At 39.7% G+C, this 25,085-nt stretch overlaps 1 protein-coding gene across 1 annotated transcript in view; it reads right to left on the reverse strand.

Moving 5' to 3' along the window:
• Nucleotides 1-25,085, reverse strand: part of UBR2 (ubiquitin protein ligase E3 component n-recognin 2) — a 201,054-nt gene that overhangs the window by 116,113 nt on the left and 59,856 nt on the right. The window contains exons 10-13 of the mRNA XM_033937674.1: nucleotides 24,197-24,307; nucleotides 13,741-13,806; nucleotides 4,617-4,739; nucleotides 1,321-1,384 (exon numbers count right to left, since the gene is read on the reverse strand). Of these exons, the coding sequence (XP_033793565.1) occupies nucleotides 1,321-1,384; nucleotides 4,617-4,739; nucleotides 13,741-13,806; nucleotides 24,197-24,307 (364 nt within the window). The remainder of the gene's footprint in view (nucleotides 1-1,320; nucleotides 1,385-4,616; nucleotides 4,740-13,740; nucleotides 13,807-24,196; nucleotides 24,308-25,085) is intronic.

Below are 25,085 nucleotides of genomic sequence, written 5' to 3' on the forward strand. Positions count from 1 at the left end.
CCAAAGAGAAGGAAGTGACCTAAAAGGATTGACAAACCCTGCTTTAAACCACTGTTTCCCAATGAAGTCCTGGAGGCACACTAGGACTGAGTTGATATTTGTGACCTGGACTGGCCACTGTGGAAACCATTGGTCTGACTCAGTATCGCTATTCTTATGTTCTTACAGTTGTCTGGATAGCCACATGTGCATGAGAATGGAGAGCTAATGTATAAAAACCTAAATCATAGCTATCCTCAAAACCAGACCAGGTAGGTGTATATCCAAGACAATGTTGGGTGTTGGTTCTCTAAGTCACTGCTAAACATACAGTCAAGCCTCGGTTTGCGAGTAACGCGGTTTGTGAGTGTTTTGCAAGACAAGCAAAACATTCCTGCAAATTGTGCCTCACAAACCGAGCATTGTCTCACTTTGCGAGCCCCCTCCCGCTCACGTCGCCCCTCCCCCCCTCTGCGATCCGGCATCCCCCACTCACCCACCCAAACACAATCTTTTACCCCGATCTAACACCAGCGCCAACGCACAGGACATACCGGTGCTCGAAGATCCTCCCTCTTGCTTGGGCTCAAAGCCTTCCAGTTCTCACTCTCTCCGAGATTCTTGGAGCTCTCTGAGAATCTCGGAGAGAGCGAAAACTAGAAGGCCTTGAGCATGCGCAGATGCTCAAGGCCCATCCCAACCAACAGGGAGGATCTTCGGGCACTGGCAAGTTCTGTGTGTTGGTGCTGGTGCCATATCGGGGTAAGAGATTGTGTTTAGGTGGGTGGGTGATGCCGAATTGCGGCGAGGCAACGTGAGCAGGGGGGGGTTAATGCCGGATTGCGGGAGGGGGGTACCAGATCGCAGGGGGGTTGCCAGATCGCAGGGTGGGGTTGGGGGGAAGTGTGGAGCAGCGCTGGTGGCCTCAGGGGTGGGGGGGGATGCGAATCAAGCAAGTTTCCCTTACCTCCTATGGGGAAACTCCCTTTTATATACGAGTAAATTGGTTTACGAACATGCTTCTGGAACGAATTATGCTCGTAAACCAAGGTTTCACTGTACATAGTAACATAGTAAATGACGGCAGATGAACCATATTAAAGACTCCTGAAAATTCCAACACACACTCATAAATCCTTGTAGAGATTAGTTTAGAAGACAGCTAGGGAGGCGATTCCTAAAAGAAACCCTTAAAAGAGAGAGGGAAATACTTTGAATTTAAGAACTTAAAATTATAACACAGTGAGACATATCCTTTGGAAGCAATTCAATACAGCTGTGGAGCAAAAAATGCTTAAGTATTACTAAAACTGTAAAATAAAAACATTTGGAGTATCTTACCAACAATCATTATGATAAGGTGCAGCATTTCCTCAATAAGAGTATTATTCTGCTGAACAATATCCTATTGAAAGATTAACAGAAAAAGGATCAGATCAGTATACGCAAAAATGATTCCAACAACTTTCTTGGTTACTTTGGGGCTCATTTTCAAAGCACTTAGACTTACAAAGTTCCATAGTTTACTATGTAACATTGTAAATCTAAGTCTTTAGAAAACACACCTCTTTATATAAAATCCCAAACTGCAATCAATCCTGATCAAATCTCTTGTGCACACTTATTTTAAACTTATGAGCACTAAAGATAAGTTTGCTGTTCCGACTAACAACATAATGCTCATAAGTTTAAAAAAAGTGTAGCCTTGAGCACCAATGCAAGTATTTACAACAGTGATAAGTTTAAAACTAGTTTTAGAAATATGCGATGATTGGGCGGTGAGGTGGTAGTGTTGGGGTTTTCCCTGTTATCACCTCCATTTCTCTGAGCATAAAAACTCATTAACAGTTGTACATAGTTGAAAGCATGTGATTATGAACATCTGAGCGATTATTCTATAGTGCCTTCAATTTAATACCTAAGGCTAAAGCTTTAAATTGCCTCTTGATTTATTCAATTTCTTCATTATTCTCTTACTGTTCAGTCAAGATAGTCTTAACATAGTAACATAGTAGATGACGGCAGATAAAGATCCGAATGGTCCATCCAGTCTGCCCAACCTGATTCAATTTAAATTTTTTTTTAATTTTTTTTCTTCTTAGCTATTTCTGGGTGAGAATCCAAAGCTTTACCCGGTACTGTGCTTGGGTTCCAACTGCCAAAATCTCTGTTAAGACTTACTCCAGCCCATCTACACCCTCCCAGCCATTGAAGCCCTCCCCAGCCCATCCTCCACCAAACGGCCATATACAGATATTATATATAAAGATATATACAAAGATTTTTTTCATATCTTTTATGACAAAGGCTATTTGCATACACTTTATCAACAAGGTATTAGCACAGTTTTGCCTGCATACACTATATTCTTTTCATTACTTATCCTTTTTGGGCTTTAAGGTTCATGAAGTGCATGGCACACCTTTTTATGTGGTCCCAACAAGCTCTATTAGTCTACATTTGAGCATTTTTGCTGCTGGTTAAATAAATCCATACTTGCACTCACAGAGGTGTTCTTTATAAGTTATGGCAATGATGTTCTTTATTTTCCACTTTTTTATTTTCTGTTTCATTTTCTTTGTTGTTTCTCTTTTTTCATATTCTTAGTTTTTATAAATTTTTTATTCAACATGTATTTTGCATTCAGTCTTATGTTTTATACTATATTGTTTTACGAATTGTTTTGATGTCATTAGTTTTATTATATAAATATTTTAAACCATGTACAAGTGATATGATCTGTTTATACGATTGTTTGTGTGTTATTTTGTTTATCGTTTTTAGTATTTCACTAGTCCCCTGAGGAAGGCTTGTGCCGATACTGGGATCCTAGTTGGGACCACAACAGAAGAGAGTGTTTTTCTTTGTTGGACTAATGAACATGTCTCATTTGGTTGTTTTTAGACATCTCTCTTGCCTCTTTTTTTTGTGTTTTGTTGCTGATTTTATTGAGACTAGTTTTGTGCTTTTCTCAGTATATCAAGACTAAAATAAACTTGAAACTTAATCATCACATGCTCAAAGTCACATCTCTAGCATCCAGTGCAACTCTGGGACCCATAAAAAAATAACTGATGCTTCCAACACAAATGGCAATGGACAGGACTTGGTAATAGCAAAAATAAGTTTGCGTTGCTTCTCATGACCACAAAGAACTCTCCTTATTTATGGCAAAGGACTCATGGTCTGGCTGCACTTAAAAGTCACAGTGGCGGTGGACATATCCAGAAAAATAAAAGCAGCCAAATCAAACAACTCAAGTTTAAAAAAAAAATATTCTGGCTAGCTGCCCAGATTCTTAATCAAGGCCTACACTGGGCTGAATATGAAAAATAAAGTAAAATTAAGAATGTTTGAAAACCTCACTAAGGTGCTACCAGAAAATCAACACCACATGACAGCCAATCGGATTATGAATGGAAAATTTACCGAAGTCATAAATTTACAGTGGAGATAAAAATACATTCTTAGCAAAAAGTTCCAACACGCAAGACTGATTGGCTCCACAGAAAGATGAAGACCAAGGTGGACCCATGCAATGGCATCATATGGGAAGAGAGAAGTGCACACACAGCAAGGCAGTTCAAAAGCTTCTTCTACTACTAATGCTATTAATTATTTCTAGAGGGCTACCAGATGTACACAGCATTGTACAGAGTCGCAAAGAAGACAGTCTCTGCTCGAAAGAGCTTATAACCTAAACAGACAAACAGGATGCTAGGGTGGGGATACAGTTAGGGGGGATGGAATCTGCTGGCTAGGGTTGTGAGCAGAGGGAAGGGGGGGGGGGTAGGGTTATGGACTGAAGGCTAAATCAAAAAGGTGAGTTTTCAGTCTGCTTTTAAACAAAGGAAGGGGTGTGACAGAGGAACTCATGTAGTTTATTCCAGGTATATGGATCAGGTAGATGAAAGGAATGGAGTCTGGAATTGGCAGTGGGGAAGAAGGGTAAATATAAAAGCAGCTTATCTGAGGAACAGAGTTTTTGGGGAGGCGTATAAGGAGAACGAAGAGAGGAGAGATACCGAGGGGCTGCAGCATGAAAGTTAGTAATAGAAGTTTGAACTATATGCAGAGGCGGATAGGGAGCCAGTGATGTGATCTGAGAAGAAGAGCAAGGTTAGCAGTAGACAGTTATGCAGCTGAGTTTTGTACTGATTGTAGTGGGGAGAGGCAGTTCAGAGGGAGAACTGTTAGAATTAAATTGCAGTAGTCTAAGCGTGAGGTTACGAGAGTATGTACAAGAGTCCGGATATTTTGCTCAGAGAGGAAGGGCGAATTTTAGCAATGTTGTAGAGATAGAAGCGACAGGCTTTAGCAGTCTGTTGGATTTGTGTAGAAAATGAGAGGTCAGAGTTGAAGACAATTCCAAGGTTCTAGGACTGAAGCTTGAATAGCTTCCCTGAACACAGGTTCTATTGGTGACATCACCCGTTCTGAAAAGGCTTGCTACCCTACTTATCCTCAGATAATGTAAATAAAATTAGCACACATGCTCAGTGTTTGTAACATAGAAGAATAATGCAAAATATCTGTTTTGGAAAATGTAAAAGGACATAAAACAGGACAGGTTTTTAGCCAGTTCTCATTCGTCCGTCATCTTACTTGCATCACAAAAGGTACAAAGCATGCATTACCTTATTGGTGTTTTTGGTGCTGAACCTCTTCCAGTAGTCTGGTGTGCTAAATATCTGATAGAGTTCAAAGCGGCTAAGCACTATCATCAGGAAATGGTTTGGATCCATCATAGATGCACCGGCCTAAAAAGAGAAAAATGGAAATGTATGAGAAAGTTACAATCTTCAAGACTCATATAAACTACTACTAAAGAATCAGGAATAGCTGCATCAAAAACCGTGATCCAGCCAACCATGTCATTCTCCAACCTGTTCAACATACATGCAGCACAACTGATTAATAAAATCACAGTTATTTAAATGTCCTAATAAAATAACATACCCAAACCTTGTTTGACAACAGTGATGCCAGCTAGCACTCAACCATAAGAGAAAGTTAGTAGCAAGGATACATCTGCTTACTGTCAGCCTGTACCAGCTAAGCACCGCCAATGTTTTTCTGTAGCAAAATGAGTTTCTCTGGGGAACTAAGCCTCCAGATACGATAGGTGCCGGTGGTGGCAGCTCTAAACAAAGGGTCTGGGGCAACAACAATTCAAAACACTAATCCACTGAAGCGTACAAGTGAATATTTGAATTGTTGTTGGTATTGGCCCTTTTGTTTGGGCATTTGTTGACATGAATACATAATTGATTTTATCCTCTTGATGCTTCCTTTTGCACTGGAAGACCACTGCTTCGCCCCTACTCCCTTTGTTTATAGCTCCAGATACCCAAGCATTGCCCTCTTTGTCACATGCCAACAGAAAAATCACCAGAAGCGGGATGGGTGGCAGACCATTTCACCGTGCCGTAGACAGGACCGAATCCCTTCTTCTGCCCCAAATAACTGTAATTTGTGCTTTGGTTGCTGCCTCCTTATTGACACAGAAAACACAAAAATCTGATCTTTTAAAATGGCAATATATGAGGGCAGTAAATGAAGAATACAAATTTTGGAACTTAAAATATGGATATGGTCAATGTTTGTTTCTTAATACATCTATTACAGATTTTTTTTTTATGTTAAGTATATAGCATCTGTTTAGGTGCGATCAAAAAATACGGTGAATTCTGCTGCCAAGCGCCATCCAATGGAAAGGCAGGGATCTTCAATACAGGAAGCGGTGTGTCCAAACTTAGTAACATTGTGTGACAAGTTTCAACTTGTTCAGTGCAGTCAGTGTGTTATGCGCTACGGCTGAAAGAAGGTGTGTGTTTAAAAGTGTGCCGTAAATGATAGATAACGAACAACACATTAACATGAAATTTTGTTTCAAACTGCAAAAAAGAGCTAAAGAAACGCATGAAACGTTAAAATTAGTTTATGGCGCGGTGTTTTGCAGTGCTACGAAGATTCGTACTAAAGTTACGTTTTGGTTGGCTGGCATTAGATTTTGCACTTTATTGCACACCCAAAGACTCCTCAGACTCCTGATGCAGGCCGGGTAGGCCGAAGCATGTACATTGAGTCACTGTATGAATTTGCACTACTTTGGATGAATAAAGGCTTTTGGATTTATCAGTTGAAAGACACATTTATCTGTGCACCATTCTTTTTTTTTTTTCATCTTTATTCCTTTTTATTTCTTTCAACAAGTGTACAATATTATTACAAGTAATTCACATAACTCACTTGTCATTCTTAAACAATATTATTATACATGTTTTAATTCCCTCCACCCACCTCCCATCCCCTCCCATATCAACAAAATATTCTATCCAAACATATACATACTTAGACATCCCTCTTTCATAATACAAGTAATCTTACATTATCTTATCCCTCCCTCCACCCTTTCTTCCTCAAACTCCATGTTCATTTTATTATATAAATTAATGCACAACAAATATTTCTCATCATATTACATATATTCTCTAATATTTCATAACAACATATTTCTAATAAATTTACCCCCTTTTCTTTTCTACTCATACCTATATATCATGTTTCTTATATTCATTAATCAGTTAAAATATACCACTGTTTAATTAGATTATCCTATCCCCCAACCCCCCTCCCCCTCATTTTTACAAATTATCCCCTAAGAAAAAAGAATAAACCTTAATCATTATAATATTCAATTAATGGCCTCCACACCTCCTTAAACCTTTTAAAATATCCCCTCTGTACTGCAAGAAATATTTCAATCTTATACAATTGACAAACTGAGTTCCACCAAAAACTACAATTCAGTCTAGAACAGTCTTTCCAATTAGTCGTTATTTGCTGAATTCCCACTCCAGTAAGAATCATCAATAATTTGTTGTTTGCTGCAGATATCTGACTTTTGGCCCTCATACACATTCCAAAAACCACTGTGTCATAGGATAATGCTACATGATTCTCCATCAATATATTAACTTGATCCCAAATTGATATCCAAAATGCCTGAATACATGGACAATAAAATAAAAGATGGTCTAAAGTTCCAACTTCAATTTTACAATGCCAGCATTGCCAGCATCTATTAGACTTAGAGCAATCTAATTTTTGTAATCTAGTAGGGGTCCAGAATGCTCTATGCAACAAAAAGAACCATGTTTGCCTAATAGATGCCGACATCGTACCTTTAATTCTCCAAGACCAAATACGTGGCCATTGAGATGCATTAATCTGATGCTTAATCTCAATGCTCCAAATATCTCTTAATCCATTTTTTGGTTTCTTATTCAAATAATTAGGTATAATTTTATACCACTTTGCGGCCTGGTGTCCCAGAAAATCTGCCTGGAAACATAAGAATTCTAAGCTGTAATGATCATTTAAAGATTTCCATTCAGGGAACCCCACCTGAATAGCCTGCTTCAATTGCAACCACTTATAACTTTGTTTTTTATTCAGACCATATTTATGTTGCAATTGTGAAAAATCAAGCAGCTTACCATTATTAATTACTTCCGTTAATGATCTTATACCTGCTTTAATCCAATCCTTCCAGACAATCTTAAAGACGCCTATTTGTATCTTGGAGTTTACCCAAATAGTCTGTTGTTTCGATTTTAAAATAGAATCAGTAGTTAATTTGTCTACAAATCGTAATGTTTTCCAAGTATCCATTAATATTCTATTGTCTTTACGTATTCTAGGCACTTTTATACCAAGCAGAAGATCAAGCCTAAGTGGAAAGATAAGTGATCTCTCCACTCGTAACCATTCTGGTAGTTGTTCCAAAAGCTCTGGGAGGACCCAATACATACCTTGGCGCATGATATAGGCCTGATGATACCTATAAAAATTGGGAAAATTTACCCCACCCTCCTCAATTGGTCTTTGCAAAGACACTAGAGCCACTCTTGCAATTTTACCCAGCCAAATAAATTTAACCAGAATACTATTTAATTTTTTATTGAAAGACCCCTGAAAAAACACTGGTATCATTCCCAATTGATAGCAAACTACAGGCAAAATCATCATTTTAACAGTTTGAACTCTTCCCCACCATGACAAATGTAAAGGATTCCATTGCTCACACAACTCTGTTACTTTTTGTAATAAAAATTTTTCATTTATTCTCATTGTCTCTTCGAGTGTTTTATTCAACCAAATACCTAAGTGCTTTATACCATCTTCTTTCCAAATAAAAGGGAAAGAATCAAGTATACCTTTTGTACAATGCACATTTAAAGGTAATATTTCTGATTTAGTCCAATTTATTTTGTATCCTGAGAATTTTCCAAATGTATCTATTACCTCCAGTAAACATGGAATTGTTGTTTCCGGATTTCTCAAATGAAGCAATATATCATCTGCATAAGCGGATACTTTATATTCCACTCCAGCACATGGAATACCCTCTATGTCCTTTGCCTGTCGAATAGCAACAACAAGGGTTCAAGAACTATATCAAAGAGCAAAGGAGATAATGGACAACCCTGTCTAACTCCCCTCTGCAATTTAAAAGCATCTGAAAAATTATTATTTATGTATAAACGAGCAGTTGGGGAGCTATACAGTGCTTGAATCATTTGTATAAATCTGGATCCAATACCAAACCACTCCATAGCTTGATACATGAAATTCCATTCTACACGATCAAAAGCCTTCTCAGCATCTAGTGATATTGAAAAAGCCGGATCATTAATTTGTTTTGTTAAATAATACATCTGAAATGCCAGTCTAGTATTATTAGAAGAGTGTCTTTGAGCAACAAATCCAGTTTGATTTATTCCTATTATATGCGGAAGAGCTTTAGCCAATCTTAATGCTAAAATCTTAGCTAATAATTTACCATCTACATTTATTAAAGATATAGGCCTGTAATTTGACACCAATGTTGGTTCTTTATTTGGCTTTGGCAAAACAATAGTTAAAGATTCTGCCATAGTGCCTGATATACAACCTTTATTCAGTTGATCCTGATATAGTTTTAATAAATATGGTAAAAGGGAAATTTGAAATTCTTTATAAAACTCTACTGTAAATCCATCTCCACCTGGAGCGGTCCCAACTCTAAGGGATTTCAATGCCATTTGTAACTCTTTTAATGATATAGGTTTATCTAAACTTCCTTTTATATGATCAGGAACCTTAGGACCTTCAACTAAACTCAAAAAACCCAACCCATCTTTCTCTTTATCTAAATAAGACTCAGAAGAATACAGTGACTTATAATATTTTAAAAATTGTTTTAATATATTTCCAATTTGAGAATGATAATTTCCTAACTCATCCTTAATTATGCCTATTTTCTCTTTTCTTTTCTTTTAAATAATTTGCCAATAATCTTCCAGCCTTATTTGCACTACCATAATACACCGTTTGCTGAGCAAAAATATCTTTCCTTACTAACCCAGAGGAAATTTCATTATATTCACTTTTTTTTTAACAATATTTGAAATGTCTCCTGTTCCCATTTATTAACCAATTTTAATTCCAAATTTTTAATTTCTTTTTCCAAATTTGCAAATTGCTTTCTTATCTGTTTCTTTTTATACGCAGAATATGATATAATTTGTCCTCTCATACTTGCTTTGAAAGCATCCCATAATATTCCAATCGACATTTCCTCTAGATCATTAAGTCTGAAATATTCATTCATTTTGATCTGAAAATCTGTGCAAAATTTAGAATCAGCAAGCAAAGTATTATCAAACCTCCATACAGGTTTGGAATTATCTTGATCTATTAAGTTAACTTCTATCCACACACCACCATGATCAGATATTACTATTGGTTCTATGTCAGCTTTTACAACTTGCTGTACCATCTGATCTGAAACAAAAATATAATCAATTCTTGAAAACGATTGATGAACATGTGAACAAAATGTAAATTCCCGATCATTAAAATGAAGAATACGCCATATATCTTTTAAATTACATGCTTGTACCAAATTATCTAATCCCATTGATTTCATAATTCTACTAGGCTTTTTATCCATTATTGGATCTATAACAGCATTGAAATCCCCAGCCACCACTATATTAGTAGTAGCCAGTGGTAAAACTAATTGTTGTAGAGATTTAAAGAATTCACTTTGATTCGAATTAGGGGCATATATATTTAGTAACGCCACTGTATTATTGCCCATGCTCATGTCAACAAGTAACCACCTTCCTAGAGGATCTGCCTTAACCATATTAAATGTTGCTGGACATTTTTTATTAATCAATATTGCTACTCCTGCCTTCTTTTTTATCGCTGGTGCATATAAACATTGTTTTATCCAATTACCTGATAGCTTCATAGACTCTATTCCAGACAAATGTGTCTCTTGCAGAAAACAAATATCTATATTTTGTTGTTTAATATATGCCAATACCTTTTTCCTTTTTATTGGGTGATTGAGGCCATTTACGTTCAAAGAAAAAATTTTAAAACCCATTTTACAAATAAAATATAATATACAAACATATCCCTCTCAAACATAAAATATACATATTTTCTTTTTCCTTAAACCAGTATATGAATTTCCCCTCCCTCCCATCTTTCCCCATCCCCCCTTATTCCCTTCCCCCTCCCTCCCCTCCCCTAACACGACTGAAATCTTCGAAACGCACATATTATCTGAGTAAAGAAAAAAAACTCCCCACAGGCAATAACATACTCATTTTTCCCTCTCTCTAATTCTTACCAAACAATCAACTCTAAACTCTCCTGCAGTCAATCCATTCTTTAATACCCTAAATACCCATATTTACTCTAATCCCATTTTTATAAACTTTTTCCCTCATTCAAACTTCCAAACATTCTTCCATCCTATACCCTTAATATATTTATAAAAGGATATACCCAATATTTCATAATCCATTTTTTTTTTTTAATAATTATACCCATCCAAGATTAATACTTTATTTTTTTTTCCTCTTTTTCCTTTCCAAATCTAACAGAATTTTCCCACAACGTCAATGGAACATAAATCACTCCATCTTATTTTATTCATTTTTAGATTTAACCTATAAATCAAAAGAAGGATCAATCCATTTCAATCAAGCAATCTTCACAGTTTCAAGAACTCTCATTAAGTTTCATTACATTTCCAACTTATTACAGTCTATTCTCCACTCTTCTCGACTGTAATACTTGTACATCTTCATCCTGCTACTTCAGTCTCATTTAGATGTGAATCAACAACCAAATTAAGGATCAAGCCAATTCACTTAAGCGATCCTCACAATCCCATCACTTCACACCAAGTTTCAGTACATCTTGTATTATCCTATATTCTGATTGTCAATATGTCTGTAATGTATCACTTATGCATCACCCTCTTGTTATCTCAGTCAAACTCAGTATATGATTTATAAATTGAATAAGGATCAATCTATATCCTATAAACAATTCTCCCATTCCCTCTATTGCACGCCAAGATTCCTTACAAATTCCATCTTCTTGCAGATTGCTATTCCACCAATCTCAAATGAAGTACTTATGCATCATCAACCTTTTATATCAGTCATTCTCAGATGCAAATTATAAATTTAAGTAAGGATCAAGTCTTATCCAACAATCCAACTTTACAGTCACAACACTTTACATTATATTTCCATCCTATTATATTTTAAGTTCCCACACTTCTCCAATGTAGCATTTTTGTATCCTCAGTCTGTTATCTCAGTCTCGCTCAGATGTAAATTATAAAGTCACATTAAGAATCCATCCAAATCTTATAAGTGATCCTCATATTCTCTTCTTTTCATATAGGTTCCATCACACTTTCCTTCTTTTCAAATCTTCTTTTCTTCCATTCTTATTTTCTCATTAAAGTTCTTATTTCCTCTTTATCACTTAGATATCCATCACATATCTTATATTTTCCCATACCAATGACAATTCAACCTTACATTACAGTAAGCCTTCCATCTATCCACTCTTCTGATCCTGCTTGAAATATTGATCCTTTTTCAACCTTAACTGCAACAATTTTTCTAGAAAATATTTTTCTCCTTTTCTCCTTTTTTTTTTTTCTCTTCTTTTTCCTCTTTTATAAATATCTTCAAATTTTTCACCACAAAAATATAAACCAAAAATCAAATTCAGTACATATTAATTTCAGTGTCCATTTACTTTCATGAATCCATAGGCAAATCATATTGATCTAGAAATTCCTTTAATTTGACTACTTCTTCAAAATTATAAGTTTTATTCTCATAAAAGCATAGTAGCAGGGTATATCAATCCATATCTTGCCCCCAATGCTCTCAGTTTAGGTTTTAAGTCCAAAAGCTGTTTTCTTCTGTAGGCAGTAGCTTTTGCAAAGTCAGGTACTATAAAGATCTTAGAGTCCTGACATTTAAGATCCTTGTTTGTTTTAGCCAGCTTTATAATCTCTACCACCTGCTGATGTCTTAGCAGCTTGAAAATTAGTGGAAGGGGACCTTTCTGGCTACTTGATCTTTTCATCGGTATCCGATGTGCTCTTTCTACCTCTAAAGAAAAAGAGCTTTTAAACGGCAAGATCTTTGGGATAAAATTAGTCACAAATTGAATAGGATCATTCTGTTCAATCCCCTCAGGTATCCCAATCAGACGCAGATTATTCCTTCTTTCACAGTTTGACAAATCTTCAAAGTCCTTTTTCAACGCCTCTATTTCCCTGTGATCTTTTTTACACACCAGCGCTTCTGCCTCAGATTTTTCGGCGCGCTTTTCTAACTGTTCAATTTTGAAGTCAACTGCCTGCATTCTATTTCTCAAACTCTCTATTTCCTCCTTCACTTCTTTTATATTTTTAGCTTTATCGCTTACTATTTCTTTGATCTTCTGTAGCTCGTTCATCAAGTCCTTGTTTTCAATTTCATCCAGAGGCAACGGGACCGCTGTCGGGGATACCGAATCCATTTTTGTTCTTTTTTTAATTCCTGCCCCTGAATTTGTCGGATTACTTTTACTTGGTTTACCTGAAGCCATTTCTTACTTAAACTCTCTCCTTTCACTCGCTTTTCATTAATTTTAACTGCCGAAATCTTAATAAAATTTGCCTATCACAACGGAGCTAATCCCTTACCCAGCCATTTTCATGCGCTGCGAAGCCACGCCCCCCCCCCGTGCACCATTCTTATTGGACAATTTCACTTTTGTTCTGCTCAAAACATTTTAACAACAGATTTGAACATGAAAATGACCTGAGAAATGGGCAAACGGTTTCACCCTCCATCATGACAACGCTCTGTGTCACACTTCGCTTCTGGTATGGCAATTTCTGTCAAATAAAAACATTACAGTGTGTCCTTGTCCACCTTATTCACTGGATCTGGTACCGTGCGACTTCTGGCTCTTCCCCAGAGTCAAAATGATAATGAAAGGTAAAAACATTTTGTATCGATTCAGGACATCGAGGCAGCCACGACAGCGCAGCTAAAGACACTCATGAAAGAGGACTTCCAGAACTGCTTCAGAAAGTACCAAGAATGACGGGATAAGTGTGTTGGAAGCAAGGGGGAATATTTTGAGGGGTACTAATGGCAATATGTCTAACTGTAATATTTTTTAAATTTAAACATTCACTGTATTTTTTGATAATAAAGAAAAAATATGCCCACAAATGTTTTCATATTATAATAGCATTATTTTGGGGGAAAGCAATGGCAAAGTACCCCACCATGATACTAGTGGTGACCCCCCCCCAATGTTCGCAACTTAATTACATTGTTTTAATTTTTTTTATTTAGAAATACAATTATTACATTAGTGATTTTTTACCTGTAGCATCACAATATCTTTGTCAAACATCTCCTTTCTGCATTTCACATTATGGTAGTAATAAATCTGTAAAACAATAAAGAACAGTAATATTTCAATCTTCAATCTGAGACATTTACTTAAAGAAGCAATATTTCTTGGAGACATATCTAAATGAATACTATTTGAGAGTGTGGCTAATGTATTCAATCAAAACAAACGATGGCACCAATTAAGTGAAATCTTCCACTAAATACAGTGGTGCCTCACACAACGAACTTAATTGGTTCCAGGAGCAAGTTTGTTATGTGAAACGTTCGTTATGTGAAACGCGTTTTCCCATAGGAATACATATTAAAAAAAATAATTCGTTCTGCAGCATAAAATATGCTAAGATGACATAAAAAAGATAAATTTTTTGTTATTATTTTTATTTAGATACATCTAAAAACATACATCTCCCTGTCCTTTTACTTCCACTATCTTCCTATCCAATCTCTATTCCCTTTTGTCCCTCCCCCCATGATCAATCATCTCACCACCTCTCTCTGCCCTCACCCTCAGGGTTCAAGATTGCTTCCACTCTTTTTCCTGTTGTTCTCTCTGCCTGTCACCCTATGATTTAGCATCCCTTCTGCCCTTGTCCAATATTTCCCCTTCTCTCCCTCCCTCTCATCCCCTGCTCCAACATGTGCTTTCAGCGGCCTTCTCCCCCCTTAAGCGTCTTTTCTTCTCCACTCCACCTTTCCTCCCTCCCTGCCTCCACCTTTGTGGCGCTTTTGCACCCGACCGACAACAGAACAGGCCCGGTCGGACAAATATCCCTGTCCTGTAGCCGCGAATCTAAATTACCTTCTTACAGCAGCTGGATTATTGAAGCTGCTGTAAGAGGTAATTTAGATTCGCGGCTACAGGGCAGGAAGGTTTGTCGGCCGGGCCTGTTGTCGGTCGATCGGGGGACCTGACCAGCTGTGCACATTCTTCGGGGCGGACCGCCCCCTCCCCCCTCTTTCGTTCGCCATTGCCTTCTTCCTACCTGCCCTGCCGCAGCCGCACACAGCTGAACGGAAGTCTTCCTGATGTCAGCGCTGACGTCGGAGGAAGGGAGGGCTTTGCTTAAGCCCTCCCTCCGACGTCAGCGCTGACATCGGGAAGATTTCCGTTCGGCTGTGTGCTGCGACAGGGCAGGTAAGGAGAAGGAGACTACCCTCGCGGCTCGACCAACCCCGCTGCGATCCAACCCCGCAGGAACCCCGGACTTCGTTGTGTGAAACGAAGTCCGTTGTACGAATCAAGACATAAAGTTCGTTGTGCGCAGCATTCGCTGTGCGAGGCGTTCGCTGTGCGAGGCACCACTGTAGTTCCTTAGTTGCAAATCCTTAAATAGTTAATTATCACACTAAAGTTCCTCAGTGTGCCACACTTAGGGCTCCTTTTACAAAGGCACGCTAAACTGCTGGCCACGGTAGCCGCTACCGCTTCCTCTTGAGCAGGCGGTAGTTTTTAGGCCATCGCGGGGGTTAGCGCGTGATGAAAAGTCACGCGCATTAACCCCGCTAGCGCGGCTTAATAAAAGGAGCCCCTAAACTCTCAACTGGAGAGCCTGTGTGGTGACAGTCCTGTTGTCCTCATCGGAACTCAAAAAAACAGTGTTGTATCAATTTATATATATCTACTTATGATTTTATAATTTTTTGTGTAGTTTTTATTTAGATTTTCATTTCATTTCATTATTAAAGTGCCAGTGCTTTTCTTAAAATTGATATTTAAATCTACTATAATAAAACCCTAAGCATGCAGACACACTCTTACCTGCGCGTTACGTTTTCCGTGATCAGTAGGTCCCCAGCAGGTAGGAGTGCGCATGCGTGCTTAGGGTTTTATTATAGTAAATTTAAATATCAATTTTAAGAAAACCACTAGGAGACTAAAATTGATCCAGAACACTGCCGTCCGCCTCGTATTCGGCCTGAACAAATGGGACCACATCACTCCTTTCTACCACCAACTGCATTGGCTGCCTTTCGAATCCAGAGTCTTTTTCAAATTCGCCTGCTTCTGCTACAAAACAGCTTTTGGCCTTTTACCTAGTTACCTCAATCCACATTTCACTCTGAATCTCACCAACAAGAACTCCCGCAGAGTCCAGTTGTTCGTCTTCCCCTCCATAAAATTATGTCACCTCAAAAGATTCCTTGACAAAACCTTTGCTTACCAGGCGGCTAAGCTGAACCCTTGGCTAGCCCAAATGTTACTCGAGGCCCCTACCTACCTTAGCTTCAGAAAACTACTCAAAACGCACCTTTTCCGCGAACAGGTCCTTTAACCCTTTTCCACCTGCAACTACCCCTTTCCCACTCTCACCCCGCTCCTATTGCTCTCCCCCTTCCTCCCCTCCCCCTACTTGGTCTCTTCTCTCGTTTTCTCTTACTTCCATCCCTACCTTCGATGCTGCTTGTACTTTTGATAAAACTCTGTTAAAGTGTCCCCACGCCCCCTTCTTCGTTGCTTGTAACTTTGTCAAAATTTTGTAAATCCGCGTGTCATCGCGGATCTTAATTAACGGATGTGAACCGCCTAGAACTTCTTGGGTATGGCAGTATACAAGAATAAATTATTATTATATTATTATTATTATTATAGCTTTGCCAATGGCCTCCCTGCTCTCCACCTCGCGCAGACCTCCATCCAGAAAAACGGCACTACCAACCAAAGTTTATTTTTAAGTTTAAAGGTGAAGCGGTGGCTCCTCTCACGAGCCGCACCTGCGTCGGAGAAGGCTTCCAACGCAGGCGGCGACCATGAGAGGAGCCGTCGCAACATATTTAAACTTAAAAATAAACTTCGGCCGGTAGTGCCGTTTTTCCTGCTGTGCCCTCTCCCCTCCGCCTCTCAGCACCACCGCCATAACTTTTCAACCCCCCCTCTCAGCACTGCCGCTGCAGCTTTTAAAATCCCCCCAGCACCGCCCCTGCACCATTTCAAACCCTACCTCCCCAGCACCGCTTCCATCATTGGTACCTTTTTTTTAACAGCCTGGTAATCCAGCTGTATCCCTCCCTCGCTAGACGGCTCTTGCTCAGGTCAGGAGCGAGGATGTGAGGAGCAAGCTTATGCGCTCCTGCTTGGGCCCGCCACTTGATCCTCACTTCCGCACTCCTAATCTGAGTATGAAAGCCGTCTAGTGAGGAGGGGAGAGATTTTAAAAGGTACGGGATATTTTTTGTTTAAATTTCCTTGGTTGCTTTTTGTTATTTTTCAGTGCCAGACCACGGGAAAGGAAGGAGGGGTGGGGGGGTTGGGTGAAATGCTGCTGCAGCACAGGGACCTGGAGGGGAAAGGAAATACCACTGCTGCACAGAGAAGTAGAGGGGGAGGGAAATACTGCTGCTGTTGCTGCACAGGGAAGTGGGGTGGGGGGAAGGGAAATGCTTCTGCACAGGGAAATGGAGGGGGAGGGAATGCTGCTGCGGCTAAGCACAGGGAAGTGGGAGGAGGGAAATGCTACTGCTGCTGCACAGGGAAGTGGGGTGGGGGGAGGGAAATGCTGCTGCACAGGGAAATGGAGGGGGAGGGAATGCTGCTGCAGCTGCGCACAGGGAAGAGGGGGGAGGGAAATGCTGTTGCTGCTGCACAGGGAAGTGGGGTGGGGGGAGGGAAATGCTGCTGCACAGGAAAATGGAGGGGGAGGGAATGCTACATAGGGGCCAGGGAGAAAGACAGATAGAAAGAAATACAGACAGACAGTGGGAGGGAGGGAGGCAGAAAAAAAGGAAGAAAGACACGGGGCAGGAAGAGGGACAGAAAGACAGACAAAGGGGGCCAGGGAGAGCGAAATACCGCAGGAGGTAGAGAGACAGACAGACATATATTCTAGCACCCGTTAATGTAACGGGCTTAAAGACTAGTACATTTATAAATACGTTTATAAATTTATATATAGAAAGTGAGACTTAGGGCTCCTTTTAACAAAGCCGCGCTAGGGCCTTAACGCGCGGAATAGCACACGTTAAATTGCCACGCACGCTAGCCACTACTGCCTTCTTTTGAGCAGGTGGTAGATTTTCGGCTAGCGCACGCTAATCCGGTGCGTGCGCTAAAACTGCTAGCGCACCTTCATAAAAGGAGCCCTTAGCTTTGAACCATTACTGTTTCATTTTTTTCAGGGTTGGGGAAAGTAGATATATATGAATTGATACACCAATTTTTTTGAGTTCCGATGAGGACAGTCACCACACAGGCTCTCCAGTTGAGAGTTTAAGTGTGGCACACTGAGGAACTTTGGTGTGATAATTAATTATTTAAGGATTTGCAACTAAGGAACTATTTAATACAGTCAAGTGCTGTGGTTTGCGAGTGTTTTGCAAGATGAGCAAAACATCTGCAAAATCCGTACCTCGGAAACCGAACTTGCTTCCATTTGCAAGCTCCCCCTCTCCACTGCGATCCGGCATCCCCCCACCACTCGCGATCTAGCATCCCCTACTCGCCCACCCAAACACAATCACTTATCTCGCCTCTGACACCGGCACCAGCACCAACGCACAGGACATGCTGGTGCCCGAAGATCCTCCCTGTTGCTTGTGCTGTGCCTTGAGCATCTGCGCATGCTCAAGGCCTTCTAGTTCTCATTCTCTCCGAGATTCTCGGAGATCTCCGAGAGAATGAGAACTAGGTCTTGAGCATGCGCAGATGCTCAAGGCCCAGCACAAGCAACAGGGAGGATCTTCGGGCACTGGCATGTCCAGTGCGTTGGTGCTGGTGCCAGAGCGGGTAAGTGATTATGTTTGGGTGGGTGGGTGAGTGGGGGATGCCGGATCACAGCCGGGGAGGGGATGCTGGATTGAGGGAGAGGATGTCGGATTGCGGGGGTGCGTGGAGCAGCGCAGGTGGCCTCGGGGGGAGGGGAGGTGGAACGAATCAATTTGGTTTACGAGCATGCTTCTGGAATGAATTATGCTCATAAACCAAGGTTCCACTGTATATTCAATGGCATGACCAGGTGATTCTGGCGATGTCATAATTTTCAAAAGCACTAGTGAAAAAAATGAAAGCATTTCATGTAGAAAATCAACAACTAGCTTTAAACTTTGTGTAATATGTTATTTACCTACCTGGAACTTCTAGGAAATTATGCAAAAATACACATAGTTTAAGTACTCTAATAATAGGTTTTTGTGTGTTCGTATAACAAATTAATGCATTATGCCTCAATTATCAATTTCTCTTACTTATTTACCCATATTAACACCAACACATTAGTTTCATTTTCTCATTCGCAGGTTTTTAACATAGTGTCATCATAGTCATAATCTAATATTGAAAATGTCCAAAAGAAAAACAAGACTGCAAGTCTGAACTCATTTACATCATCTGATGGAATCAGGCAGAGGAGACCTGTAGCTAAAATACCAATTGTCTGGGATCTCATCAGATATGGTTGTATTTAAGAGACATCAGTGATCAAGACAGACAAAATTACACACTGGAACGGGTCAATGACTTGACGACTAGATTACTTGCTCAGTGGTACAAAGCAAATCCTATTATAAACTGCTGCTATGTTAGGATTAAAGCAAAGTTGAAATCCATGTGAGAACAAACCAGCAATGTTTCTATGGGCAGAGGAAAACTGGAAGCAGCAGACAGATATATGGAAAAGCTCAACACATTGATGAACATACTGTAAGTGTGAAAAAAAGAGTTGTACTAATATAGGATGCAATTCTGCTTTGTGATTGCAGCAAAGAAAAGAAGATTCCTGTAATTGAGTTGGCCTTTATAAGAGATCAAAAAGAGAAAGTTAGGAGTGTTGGACCTCATCAGAATGGACCAGTCAACCTCCCTGAGACCAGAAGACAAGAACTACAGAAGGAAAGGAAGGCAAAAAGGATGGATGAAGAGAAGCAGAGAATGAAGAGTGAAAAAAGAACAGCAGAAGAGCAAAAGATGATGGAGAGATCTGTGCTTGAAGTGGAACAGGGAAATTTGGATCACATGGCAGAACTAATGAAGGAAGCTCCTGCTACTCTAGAGCAGTGGTTCCCAACCCTGTCCTGGAGGACCACCAGGCCAGTCGGGTTTTCAGGATAACCCTAATGAATATGTATGAGAGAGATCTGCATATAATGGAGGTGCCAGGCATGCAAATCTGCTCCATGCATATTCATTAGGGCTAGCCTGAAAACCCAATTGGCCTGGTGTTCCTCCAGGACAGGGTTGGGAACCACTGCTCTAAACAAAGGGTCTGGGGCAACAACAATTCAAAACACTAATCCACTGAAGCGTACAAGTGAATATTTGAATTGTTGTTGGTATTGGCCCTTTTGTTTGGGCATTTGTTGACATGAATACATAATTGATTTTATCCTCTTGATGCTTCCTTTTGCACTGGAAGACCACTGCTTCGCCCCTACTCCCTTTGTTTATAGCTCCAGATACCCAAGCATTGCCCTCTTTGTCACATGCCAACAGAAAAATCACCAGAAGCGGGATGGGTGGCAGACCATTTCACCGTGCCATAGACAGGACCGAATCCCTTCTTCTGCCCCAAATAACTGTAATTTGTGCTTTGGTAGATTGGAATATGGAGGTAAGCCTGTGAGATCCAAGGACACCAGAAAACTCTCCTGAAAAAACAGCAGCTATGACCATGTGCACGGTTTCCATGTGGAAATGAGGAAACCGCAAGGAGTAATTGACCGACTCTAGATCCAGAATGGGTCTCCAATCCTCTGAGCCTTTCTTTGGCACCATGAAGTATAAGGAGTATCTGCCTAAGCCTGATAGATATCAGTGAGCTAGAACCTGTTCTAAGAGACATTGCAGAGTAGCGTGGACCCTGGACTCCTTGTCCAGCCGACCTGCTGGAGAGTCCAGAAACAAAGCCGGAGGCAGACAAAACAATTCTATCTTATGCCCCTACTGAATGAAGTCTAGCACCCATTGATCCGAAGAAACACGAGTTCATTCCTAAAGAAAATGAGAACGTCAGCCTCCGATATGAGGAAGCTCCACATGACCCCTGGCGTCATATGGGCTTTTTAAGCGCAGCCGCTGCTCGGGAACCTGATGCCTGGAACTGTTGTAACGAGGGTGGAAGCCCTGGGAATATCTCTGGAAGATCCAGCGGATCCCTGATGAAACCTGCGGGAGGAACGAAAATTAATACGATCCTCTCCCCACAACCGTCAAGATTTGTGCATAGGGAGAGACTTAGGATGGCACTCTGCAACACTGAGGTCATCCAGACTTTTACCAAAAAGAAGCTGGCCCTTGAAAGGAATTCTGCTTAAAATAGCCTTTGAGACAGCATCCCCAGCCCAATGACAGATCCAAAGAGTCCGGCACTCAGACACTGCATAAGCAGAGACCTTACTAAGAACTCGAAAGAGACCCTAAAGGGTGTCCATCACATAATCCATACCATCCATTTCCAGTGGAAGACAAGCTAGCGTATGGAATCTGGAAGGGACGTTACAGACCAAGATTTGGATAATACACAGTCTTTAAACCATGGGCGACCTCTGGCTTTGAGCATATTTTTTCATTCATACATTCAGATGGTGGCATATCTTTATAGGATATTTTGGTGGAACAAGGACTACTGCAGACTGATGTATTTGCTTATCAACAGCTTTCTCATTATATTTGGACCCTTTTTATTTATTTATTATTGAAATAACATACAAGCAATATAACTTGTGCAGGCAAAACGAAAAGAAACAAGTAAGATCACAAAATAGCAAAATAGTAAGAATCAATTATTTCATCTTAGACCTCAATAATGTCTGGAGGGGTAGAAAGTTTAATACATGGGACCAAATTATTCATTAGAAAGAAAAAAAACTAAGTAAAGTCTTAACGGCTTAACTATGGCCCCTTAAAATTCTAATCACATCCCATTATTACCCCCTGGTAATCTTCTTTAAGTCTAGGAAAGCTCGCAAATGGTCTCTCTAGAATAAAGAAAGTATATTTTATACCTGCATATTTAATGAGGCATTTACATGGATACATCAGTTGAAACACAGCTCCGATTTCTTTAGCCTCTAGCCTCATTGCTAGGAAGAGTTTCCTTCTTTCTTGAGTTTCTTTATTTACATCAGGGAAAATCATTATTTGGACTCTTTTTAAAGAGGGTTTAACTTTGGGCATTGGGGAGAGATTAGGTTCTCTGGGGCACAGGACGATTGTGTTGTCTTAATCTCACTTTTTCATAAAACACTTCCTCTTCTTCCAATACAGGACCATTTCCAGCTTGCTTCCCGGTGGATGAAAGATTTAGGAACCCCTGTACCTGTGGTAATGATTAGACGGTCCCTTTCTAAGGGAATAACAACTGTTTTTTACAGTGCTTATTACTGAAAAAGTTTATTTCATGTGGTCACTAGGGCTTATACTTCCCAAACCCAGGCTTTTCATATAGGTCTGGTTGCTACTAAGCTGTGCTCAAAATGTCATAAAGGGTTAACAGCTTAGCTCATGCTTTTTGGAAGTGTTCTGGAGTGCAGAAGTTTTTGGAGGGAAATATTTTCTTATGTGGGAGCCTTGTTGAACATGATTTTGCTCCCTATGCCACAGGCCATACTTTTTCTTCACTGGGAGGGTAGCTAGGGGGGAGGGTCAATAGAGTGGGCAGACTTGATGGGCTTTGGCCCTTTTCTGCCGTCACTTTTCTATGTTTCTATTTTGTAAGGGGAGGGGGGGGCGTAAATTGTTTGGTAAAGCAGTTTTAATGGGGCAGAAATGTATATTGCAGACATGGCTTACTGATAAGCTCCTCCTCCTTTTGGCGTTGGAGAGTGGCATAATCACATGCTCATGGTTTTTGAGGCCTGAGTCATTTCGCCCACTTATAAAAAGAAACGTATCTTCTGGACAATATGGGAACCTTATATTTAATCCTTAACAAGTAGAGCAAGTAGCTTTATTTTAAATACACTAAATATTTAGTTTTTGAGAACCTTTTTCCTTATTCGCGAGACTGCTAGTTGTGACGGGATAAGGCTTCAGGATCAAAAGGGGGAGCTTTAAGAGTTCCAGCTCATTATCCTGTTGGTTCTGGAGAAGGGGGTTATATTTTTGGTAGACTGTGAGAGGGAATGGTGAGGGAGGGCAGGAACGTAGAACTGGCTTGGTCCAGATTGCTTTTTGTGTCTTACTTCATATTTCAGCTTGTACAGCTGTGTTTTTGATTATGCAGATAGCAATGCAATTGAGGTAAGGCAAATTTCATGTACTCTTCATGCTGTCATTATTCTATGATTCTGTTGTGTCCTGCTATTGTATTCTCTGAGTCGATTATGAATGATTTAGCTATAACCCAGTTACTTTAACACACCACTTTGATCATGAGGAGCAACATACTTCTCTCAGGCCTCCCGCGAACCTGTCTCTCACCTCTTCAATCCGTTCAAAATGCTGCTTCACGACTCATATTCCGTGAGAGCCGCTATTCTGACATTACCCCTCTCCTCAAGTTGCTTCATTGGCTCCCCGTCCATTTCCGAATACAGTTTAAACTCCTCTTGCTGATCTACAAGTGCATTCGCTCTGAAGCCCCCCGATATTTCTCCTCACTCATCTCCCCCTATGCTCCCCCCTGTGATCTCCGCTCATCGGGCAAGCCCCTCTTATCTGTACCCTTCTCTTCCACTGGCAACTCGATTCCGTACCTTCTTTCTTGCGGCGCCGTAGGCCTGGAACAGGCTGCCTGAATTGATACGTCATGCTCCATCCTTAGCAGTATTCAAATCCAAGCTAAAGGCCCACTTTTTTGAAACTGCTTTCAACTCGTAACTTCCACTCACTGCTGTCAGATACCTAGACCCACTGTATCATTTCCTCTACCATAATCTCCCCAACTCTGTAATGTACTGTCTAAATTAGACTGTGAGCTCTTCTGAGTAGGGACTGTCTATTGTATGTTAAAATGTACAGCCCTGCTTACGCCTTTCAGCACTAAAGAAATAATAAATAGTAGTAGAAGTAATTAGGAGCGGATTGTATAGTACTTCACAAAGAAACATATTTGATTATTGTATGATTTTGTCTGTTTATTGTATGTTGTTTTCCAATAAACACAGTTAAGCATAAATCTACTACTTAGTAGCTTCATCGCATGTCCCCTAGTCCTAGTATTTTTTGGAAAGAGTGAACAAGCGATTCACATCTACCCTTTCCACTCCACTCAGTATTTTATAGACCTGTATCATATCACCCCTGAGCCATCTCTTCTCCAAGCTGAAGAGCTCTAGCTGCTTTAGTCTCTCCTCATAGGGAAGTCGTTCCATCCCTTTTATTATTTTCATCGCCCTTCTCTGTACCTTTTCTTATTCCACTACATCTTTTTTGAGATATGGCAGCCAGAATTGCACACAGTATTTGAGGAGAAAATGATTAAAATATAAATCTCTTTTCTTCCCATATTTTGCACCTCATATCAAAACACATTTTTGAACTACCCAATGCTTACTTGATTAACAAGAGAAAAGCCATTTCTTCTCCACATCCCAGCATGTACTTGAGCACATAAAACCAGACATCGCAGTGGATGCTCTATCAACACGGGTGGACTAAGTTCACTCTGCAAACATAAAATACAGACCAATGAAAAAAATAAAAAACAATAAGCACAAAGTACTACTCTGGTAACCAGAATCATAGCTTTTTAAAATCAGCCATCCTAGATCTGTAGTAGTTTTGCTACAATTGTAAGTACATATATTGTAGAAATAAGAGGCAAGTATAAGGTAACTGAAATAAGTCTTGTCATAAGCCTTCAAAATGATATGAGAGAAAAGACCATATCTTCTGAAATCTAAAATCTTCCAGTATGCCAGACTCCAGAATAATAATAATAATTTATTTTTATATACCGCCAAACCTTCAGTTCAAGGCGGTTTACAATAAGAAAAAAGCTGGACATAAAGCAAATTACAATAATCGTCAAATGGTTTCTCAGAAAAATACAAATTACAATTTAATTCAAAATCAGAATCAAAATTAATTTATCTCAAAGGTCGTTCAAAATAAGAAGAACTAAGAATACAATAAATAAGGATCATACTCACATATTTCTTACTACATAAAAAATACAGTTAAGTCAGAAATCTTTCAAATAAATAAGTTTTAAAAAGTTTTCGAAATAAATCATAAGATTGAGTTTGAGGGATAATAAGAGCATTCCAATAAGTATTCATTGTACCAGCTAACAATTTCATAAGTAGCAAAAATGTATTCACTATGAAATATAAAATCAGCAGATTTTGAAAAGGAAGAGTCATAAAATCTTTTCTACTAGTATGGACAGGTAAAACATCTGGTCCATACAGACTTTTAGCAGTGAAAGCAACATTACTTAC

This window comes from Geotrypetes seraphini, chromosome 3 (assembly GCF_902459505.1).
Source record: "Geotrypetes seraphini chromosome 3, aGeoSer1.1, whole genome shotgun sequence".
Classification (NCBI taxonomy): domain Eukaryota; kingdom Metazoa; phylum Chordata; class Amphibia; order Gymnophiona; family Dermophiidae; genus Geotrypetes; species Geotrypetes seraphini.